The sequence below is a fragment of the Dicentrarchus labrax genome, unplaced genomic scaffold (assembly GCF_905237075.1).
Source record: "Dicentrarchus labrax unplaced genomic scaffold, dlabrax2021, whole genome shotgun sequence".
In the NCBI taxonomy this organism is placed as follows: domain Eukaryota; kingdom Metazoa; phylum Chordata; class Actinopteri; family Moronidae; genus Dicentrarchus; species Dicentrarchus labrax.
The window spans coordinates 327,501-336,147 of record NW_026136721.1 but is presented as its reverse complement, the minus strand read 5'-3'; the positions used below and the strand labels follow the sequence as shown (position 1 = coordinate 336,147).

General features: G+C 40.0%; 1 protein-coding gene and 2 long non-coding RNA genes across 4 annotated transcripts in view; 1 reads left to right on the top strand and 2 right to left on the bottom strand.

Moving 5' to 3' along the window:
- Positions 1-557: 557 nt before the first annotated feature.
- Positions 558-3,621, bottom strand: LOC127355259 (uncharacterized). Of its 2 annotated transcripts, none has more exons than XR_007881716.1 (3): positions 3,163-3,621; positions 2,492-2,986; positions 558-1,979 (listed from the first exon to the last, which is right to left on the bottom strand). It is a non-coding gene; the product is annotated as an uncharacterized LOC127355259 (long non-coding RNA). The 2 variants fall into 2 exon arrangements; XR_007881717.1 differs by having other exon boundaries at positions 2,492-2,555; positions 3,211-3,621.
- Positions 3,622-3,858: 237 nt separating this feature from the next.
- ppp1r3g (protein phosphatase 1 regulatory subunit 3G) lies at positions 3,859-6,710 on the bottom strand. The gene has a single exon (XM_051385907.1). It carries the CDS (start codon positions 6,646-6,648, stop codon positions 5,818-5,820), a length of 831 nt encoding a protein of 276 aa, XP_051241867.1. The 5' UTR covers positions 6,649-6,710; the 3' UTR covers positions 3,859-5,817.
- A 48-nt stretch (positions 6,711-6,758) lies between these two features.
- The window catches only part of LOC127355258 (uncharacterized), a 2,232-nt gene continuing 343 nt past the window's right edge, over positions 6,759-8,647 (top strand). The window contains exons 1-2 of the long non-coding RNA XR_007881715.1: positions 6,759-7,325; positions 8,175-8,647. The exon at positions 8,175-8,647 is cut by the window's right edge and continues 343 nt beyond it. This is a non-coding gene — a long non-coding RNA (uncharacterized LOC127355258). The remainder of the gene's footprint in view (positions 7,326-8,174) is intronic.

The following is an 8,647-nucleotide window of genomic DNA, read 5'->3' as shown; positions in this document are numbered from 1 at the left end:
TGGGTTCAAACTGTGGGTTGGGGGCTCTAGACGGGCCGGGGGACTCCCCTCTGATGGGTCCACACATGTCCTGAGCTCTGGTGTGTTTGTTATTCAGGTCCAAGGCTGAGGTTATGTTGACGGTGGTCTCTGTGTGTGAGGACTGACGAGGGCTGACAGTGGCGGTGTGTGTAAAGAAAAGTGTTTGAGGTCATTTTCACTTTAACTACAGATTCAGGAAGAACTTTTGATCCGTACGTCTGTCAGAGAATCCACTGAAACCAAATGAAGACACCATGACTCAGACTTCTGTCGTCACACGGACAGAGAAGATTTGTGTTTGTTCGCTTTCCATCGTGTCGTTCTTTTCATATTGTCAGGTAAAAACTTTCAAACCTGGACCAGAAAACGGTCTGGAAATATTTTAGTGACAGTATTCAATATAAAATCAGGAACTTATAAAACTATTTGTTTTTCAGTCTTGAATCCAACACAGAACCACTAATAACGGCTCAGTCATCAGATTCCTTTCAGAAACAGATATTAAACAAAGAACCAGCTGTTTGATTCTGGTTTTAAAATATTAAATTATGGTGTTATTTTCTTTTTATGGTCAAAAAGATTTTGGGATTTTCATTTTTCATATAAAAATAAAATCAATAGAAAACAGAACCAAAGAAAATGTCTGTTTTGCCCGTGTGTGTCCGTGCTGCTTCAACCCGGAATAAAATGTCTGACAGGATTTTAGACCTGAGACTTTTTATTATACGAAAATGTTTAACTTTCACTCACCCCTTTTCACCGTGATTTAATTTCCTGTTTTTGACTTGAGCATAAAGCACTTTGCATTCACAGAAAAAATTAAACACCTTCTGTCATAATTACAAGAAAAGATCTCGTAATTATGAGATCAGGAACAAGAATCTGCTTATACAGTAATATATGTGTGTTAAACATTTAATTATTAAAACAACATGGAAATCATCACAGAGGTTCCTGGAGACGTGTTGAACAATAATAATAATAATAATTTTAGGTTTTTTAAATAAATTGAATGAAATCGGCCTCTGTAAAATGGGATAGTGTGTGACTATATACTGTATAGTCTCCGTGACGCCCCCCCAACAGGTTTCTGAAGAGACGAGAGGCGGCTGTTCGTTAAACAACATTGGTTTCTGCTGAAGAGCTTAACGTTTGCTGCTAGCATCAAGACTCTGACTACGTTATGTGGTTCGTTCCCCGGTGATAGACCGATCACCTGCTGAGCTCTTTTCCAAACAATGACCACTTCCCAGATGGTTCTGGTAAAGTCCGGTGAACAATAAAGGTACAATAAATAAAAACTCAACTCTAACCCACAGAAAGTCCCTGAGTTGCAACACAAACTGGACGTAGCAGCAGAGGTGCGTTTGGTTTTGGAGGAGGAAGAGGAGAGGGAGGGTGAAGGTGAGGGAGGTGACTGACCCACAAGGTACCAGCGGCTGCTATTAATAGACCCAACTGTTGGTTTAAGGACGCTGGCCCACTTACACACTCAAACACACAGGTGTAAAAGAGATCACGTTGCTCAATCGGTGATGGTTGTTTCACCAGAGGAACACACACACACACACACACACACACACACACACACACACAGGATGCTTCATGCAGCTTCTGCATGTGAGCCGCACAAGTCACAAGAAGGACTTCAGACCAGATTCTGACCCGCGGCTCATTTTGGCTTCAGGGAGGATTGTTTTAAAGCCGGTTGGTCCAAGCTTTATACCGACAGAGCTTTATACTGACAGAGCTTTATACTGAAAGAGCTTTATACTGAAAGAGCTTTATACTGACAGAGCTTTATACTGAAAGAGCTTTATACTGACAGAGCTTTATACTGAAAGAGCTTTATACCGACAGACCTTTATACTGAAAGAGCTTTATACTGAAAGAGCTTTATACTGACAGAGCTGTATACTGAAAGAGCTTTATACTGACAGAGCTTTATACTGAAAGAGCTTTATACCGACAGACCTTTATACTGAAAGAGCTTTATACTGAAAGAGCTTTATACCGACAGAGCTTTATACCGACAGAGCTTTATACCGAAAGAGCTTTATACCGACAGACCTTTATACTGAAAGAGCTTTATACTGAAAGAGCTTTATACTGACAGAGCTTTATACTGAAAGAGCTTTATACTAAAAGAGCTTGATACTGAAAGAGCTTTATACTAAAAGAGCTTTATACTGACAGAGCTTTATACCGACAAACCTTTATACTGAAAGAGCTTTATACTAAAAGAGCTTTATACCGACAGAGCTTTATACTGAAAGAGCTTTATACCGACAGAGCTTTATACTGAAAGAGCTTTATACCGACAGAGCTTTATACTGAAAGAGCTTTATACCGACAGACCTTTATACCGAAAGAGCTTTATACTGAAAGAGCTTTATACCGACAGAGCTTTATACCGACAGAGCTTTATACCGACAGAGCTTTATACCGAAAGAGCTTTATACCGACAGACCTTTATACTGAAAGAGCTTTATACTGAAAGAGCTTTATACTGACAGAGCTTTATACTGAAAGAGCTTTATACTAAAAGAGCTTGATACTGAAAGAGCTTTATACTAAAAGAGCTTTATACTGACAGAGCTTTATACTGCCAGAGCTTTATACCGAAAGAGCTTTATACCGACAGAGCTTTATACCGAAAGAGCTTTATACCGACAGAGCTTTATACTGACAGAGCTTTTACCGAAAGAGCTTTATACCGAAAGAGCTTTATACCGACAGACCTTTATACTGAAAGAGCTTTATACTGACAGAGCTGTATACTGACAGAGCTTTATACTAAAAGAGCTTTATACTAAAAGAGCTTTATACTGACAGAGCTTTATACCGAAAGAGCTTTATACCGAAAGAGCTTTATACCGACAGACCTTTATACCGAAAGAGCTTTATACCGACAGAGCTTTATACTGAAAGAGCTTTATACTGACAGAGCTTTATACTGAAAGAGCTTTATACTGAAAGAGCTTTATACTGAAAGAGCTTTATACTGACAGAGCTTTATACCGAAAGAGCTTTATACCGACAGAGCTTTATACCGAAAGAGCTTTATACCGACAGAGCTTTATACCGACAGAGCTTTATACCGAAAGAGCTTTATACCGAAAGAGCTTTATACCGACAGACCTTTATACTGACAGAGCTTTATACTGACAGAGCTTTATACTGACAGACCTTTATACTGAAAGAGCTTTATACTGAAAGAGCTTTATACTGACAGGGCTTTATACTGAAAGAGCTTTATACTGACAGAGCTTTATACTGAAAGAGCTTTATACCGAAAGAGCTTTATACCGACAGAGCTTTATACCGAAAGAGCTTTATACCGACAGAGCTTTATACCGAAAGAGCTTTATACTGACAGAGCTTAATACTGACAGAGCTTTATACCGACAGAGCTTTATACCGACAGAGCTTTATACTGAAAGAGCTTTATACCGACAGACCTTTATACCGACAGACCTTTATACCGACAGAGCTGTATACTGACAGAGCTTCATACTGAAAGAGCTTTATACTGAAGAGCTTTATACTGACAGAGCTTTATACTGAAAGAGCTTTATACTGACAGAGCTTTATACTGAAAGAGCTTTATACTGACAGACCTTTATACTGAAAGAGCTTTATACTGACAGAGCTTTATACTGACAGAGCTTCATACTGAAAGATTAGTTCTATTGGTCGTGACAGATGCCCCCCCACTAACTATAAGCTCCATGATTTCTGTCACAGCTGATGCTAATGTTCACCCCAGGCTGCAGTACCCCGACACAACCAGCAGGAGAATCTCATACGCAAAGTCAAAAACTAGAAATCAGATCATTTCCACGTCATAAGTAAAGTTTTATGATTCATTACATTACTTCTTCATCCTCTCAGAGACACAGTGATGAGATCGTTGAATAATTAACACTCAGTTACAGTAAAATAACAGAAAATAATGACTGTTAAAATACAGTTTTTAGCTTTAATTTTACATAAAATCTTGTGTATTTTTTGTCTTTTAATTAAAGATATTTACAGTGTAAACAGTGATCTATAAATCCAGGTGAACTCTGCTATAATACAATAATCAGACTTACATTTACAGCAGAGTGCTGTTATTATTGGATTGTTATTACTAACTAATACTTTATTTACTGTTAATGTCAATGATTTTACATAATTCTATAAACATATTAACAGTATTAAACTTGACTTTAACAATTCTATTAAATAATAAGTCATTTATTTTGACATTATATTAGACATTGTAATTCTGTTCATATTTTCATGTATTTAAAATAAACAGGAAAAAAATTAAAATGAATTATTTTTTTACAGTGTACGAAAGAAAACTACATTAAAAAATCTTTGATAAAAAAAAGTTAAAGGTACAAGACTGAAGGACAGAAGTCAACTACGACTCCCAAGATGCATTTCAGTTTTAAATTCTGTGAAGTGCTACGCTAACAGTGAGCTAAAGCTAAGGGATGAGGCTCAGTTTATCTCTTCACGCCATCAATGACAGCTCTGCAGCATGCAGCTAAGGCTCATGGGTATTGTAGTATTTAGAGTTTACAATGAAGTCTGGTTTTGCTCGCAGAGTCGTGACTTTTAATTATTTCTTGATTTTTCTTAAATACAGAAACATAATTTGTGTCTGTGAAAGTTCGACTGAAATTATTATTGAACCATCAGGAAGAAATATTCATCACTCTGAACGTCAGAGTGTTGACAGATCAAACAGGTTTATCAATGGGACTATTTTCAGAGGCGCTGGACTTCTGAACTTTGGCCTTCATGTAAAGATGACAGACAGACAGACAGACAGACAGACAGACAGACAGACAGACAGACAGGATGAGGAGCTGACTGATCTCACGTACAGGAGAGATGTTGACTTGTATCCTGCTCGACTGTAAACAAACAGACTGAATGATGGGATCCATATTTGGTGTCATCATTAGCTCTCTGGTGCTCTGCTTTGTTTGGTGTAGTGTTGAAATGTAAATACTAACGTTGGCAATATGCTAATAATAACATAACGTTTGGTAATGTCACGATCAATAACTGCTCATATTTGCAACGGGCTGATCACAGCTGGTTATCACCTACAGGTACATCAATACTTCTATTACAATCCGACAATAACGGAAAGTAATCAAGTTACTTTAATACTTTAATACTAACTAATAATACTGGGATAAATTCACTGACTACCTGTTTTAATGTATCAGATTATTATCGTACCATCCTTGTGTTCTTAATTCATTATAATTATAGAACTGAACATGAAAGAGCACAGAAATATTTAGTGTTTTATTTTGAAAAGGTTTTCTCATCAACAGTCTGAGCAGCAGAGAGAGGACTGAGTTTCTGTCTGTTGGACAGAAGGTTGTTGACACATAGAGTCAGTCTGTTGTTTCTGTGTCCATCGATCCAGGCGGAGGTTCAGGAAAATATCCAGAAAACAAAGTCAGCTGTGGTTTCCTCAGAGACTGTTTCCCACTCACAGGATCACTGAGGGAGAACCTTCCTCCGGATGATCACAGCATCTTCTGACACAAGTTCTCTGAGCTCAGCACGACTCAGCACATTACACACAGCATCACACAGATGAAGTATTTGATCAGCAGCTGCAGAGGGGGCAGGTGGGGAGCTGGTAGGCACAGATCTGAAGGTTTTACGCACAGATTTGGAGGTTTTACGCACAGATCTGAAGGTTTTACGCACAGATCTGAAGGTTTTACGCACAGATTTGGAGGTTTTACGCACAGATTTGGAGGTTTTACGCACCCATCAGGTGGCGTGGAATGCGGCGCTGACAAAGGGTTCGGCGCCGGGCATGCAGTGGTACCTGAGGGTGTAGTTCTGCCCCTCGTTGTTGTCCCAGAACTCCCCCTCCCCACTCTTCAAGTACACGGCGAAGTGCACGGCCGAGCTGGGGTCCATGAAGGGCGGCGTGTACACGGTGAAGCTGAAGCGCTCCCCCACGAAGCCCGGCTGATCCGCGGCCACGGGCAGAGCCTGCGCGTCCATGTAGGAGAGCCAGTCGTTGAAGGTGTACCTCACTCCGACCTCTCTGTTGCTGCAGCCGGTAAAGACCCGGATCTGTCCCCGCACGTCAAACTGGGTGATGGTGACCTTCTCCAGGCAGACGCGGAGCAGCTGGACTCTCCGCTCCACCTCCCGGGGCTCCGGGAAGCACGTGAGCAGCCGGTCCGTGAGCAGGCTGGACGTGAAGCTGTGGCACAGCTCGTTCAGTAAGTCCTGCTGCGGCGGCGGGAAGCTCTTGTGTCTGGACAGAACTTTACTCGGGATCTGCGGCTCCTCCAGCGAGCTGAAGTGCTTGACGCTGGCCAGGTTCAGACCCATGGAGTCGGCGAACTTCACCCGCTTCCTCCCGTTGTTACCGGAGACTCCGTGCAGGAGCGCCGCCGGGTAGGCAGGCAGGGACCTGGCTCTCCTCCTGTCTCTCATAAACCTCTCCAGCCGTGAAGCGTCCAGCTCGTCGTCCAGATCCTCCTCCTCCTCCTCTTCATCCTCCTCCTCCACCCGGCCGTTCTCCATATACTGCCCCGGGGAGGGCGACTCTCCCCCGGTGTGGAAGTGGAGCGTTGAGCGGGACATCTGTGCCCGGCAGCCAGGCGGCCTGTGTGCTGTGACCGGTCCGGAGTCCACGGGAGTCCCGGTGGGGCAGTTTGTATAGAGCCGCCCCCCCCCCACCCCCACCCCCCTCCACCCCCCAGAGGACAACGTGGTGACAACAGAGCGCGTGCAGTGTCCCAGACACCAGCTGCTGTCACACGCGCACCGTCACGTAAGAAACATCAAGCTGTGTGCGTGCAGCGGCGCGGGTACAAAGACCTCACAACAACAACAACAACAACAACAACAACAACAACAGGTTAGCATTTCACTGCTGGTTCCTGTGGTTCTGGTTCTGGTTTATAGCCTACTGTTAGTTTAGTCCAGTGGTTCCCAACATAGGGCTCGGGCCCTCCGGAGGGTCGTTAATAGAAGAGGAAAGAAGAAAAAAATACTTTGATACATTTTTGTAAATGTTTTAAAAACTTTTCTCTGATATTTGTTTTTTTAAATAATTATCAATAAATTAATTAATATAAAAGAGGATTTTAAATAATCGTAGTGTTTTTGTTAAGTTAGAATGTTTTTGTCGTCTTCCAGTGGCGGAGTCTGCCATGTTTGTACGGTGGCTCAGAGCGGACAAACCAAACACTGACTGTAGATTGGGACACACGTGGAACGCGAGGGGTCTTCAGTTGGTTCCTCCACACTTTAATGATGTGTTTATATTTTATATCAGGATATGTTTAGTAAGAAAATGTGAAAAATAACTAAAGCTGTCACAAAAATACAACAATTCTGTAAAGTGGAAATATAAATATATATTTATTACTTAAAACACAAAATTCACGTTATGTCAAACAGTTTTAAGAGTTTATGCACCAACAATCACATAAATATATAAATATATACATAAATACGGAAGTCACAAAGACACTTAAAATTATGAAATGTATGAACAAAACAAGTTGTTTATCTACTAATATTGTAATAAAGTGTTTATCTTTATTAACAGACTTTGTTGTCTTTTGAACTCATTTAACATTCATACAAACTCAGCTATAGTATAAAGTATAAAGCTGCCAAGAACCAGAAATACATAAAAAATTATGTAAAACCAGATAAAGTTCATATAATCTTAGTAAAACTAAGTAAAACTACATTTTCTAAGTTAAAAACAATTTTTTTGCTAAAGTAGTAATTTTAAATGCGAATGATTTGAATTTTGTAATTTTTATTTGTACAAAATATCAAAATGAACAAATTACCTTATAAAAAGTTATTAATCAGGAAAGTTTCTGTAAGTTAAAAGTAAAATTAAAAACTTTTTAACCTAAAAAAAAATTCAGTTTCTGTTACTTAAAAAGGTTTATGTGATAAACATTTAATTTATTTAATGAACTCATCTGGTTTTAGACACAAACATTTAGTGATTATCATTTAAAGTGTTGTTATCGGTTAATTAAAAACCTATAAAAACTATAAACTGAGTTTTCCACGAGGTTGAACTTTATCAATAAAGGTACGAAGGATAACTGGCTCGTGTTTATCATTGTTGTCATTCACAGTCGGGGGCTGAAAACATTTCTGGGAGTCGTGTCGTTATGTAACACGCAGCGAGTGCGTCACACAGCGGCGGGTAAACAAACACGTGTCGTCACGGCGTCCATCACACTGATGTCACGCCGTTTCCTCCCCACGCTGACGCAGCTCGGACAGCAGCTGGGTTCCTTATATGGAGCCAAAACATGGAGGAGTTTAACCCTTCAGACTCATTCGGTTGCTCACAGAAACAAACTGTAACATAAATAACGGTAATATTCCTGCAACCAAAATAACTGATTCGTAAAAATACAGAAATTTTCTGTAATTCAAATACATTTTATTAGATTTAATTTGACATAAGATATAAAATGTTTTGTCTTTCTAATGTTGAATTAAAGATATTTACAGTGTAAACAATGATCTATAAATCCAGGTGAACTCTGCTATAATACAATAATCAGACTTACATTTCCAGCAGAGTGCTGTTATTATTGGA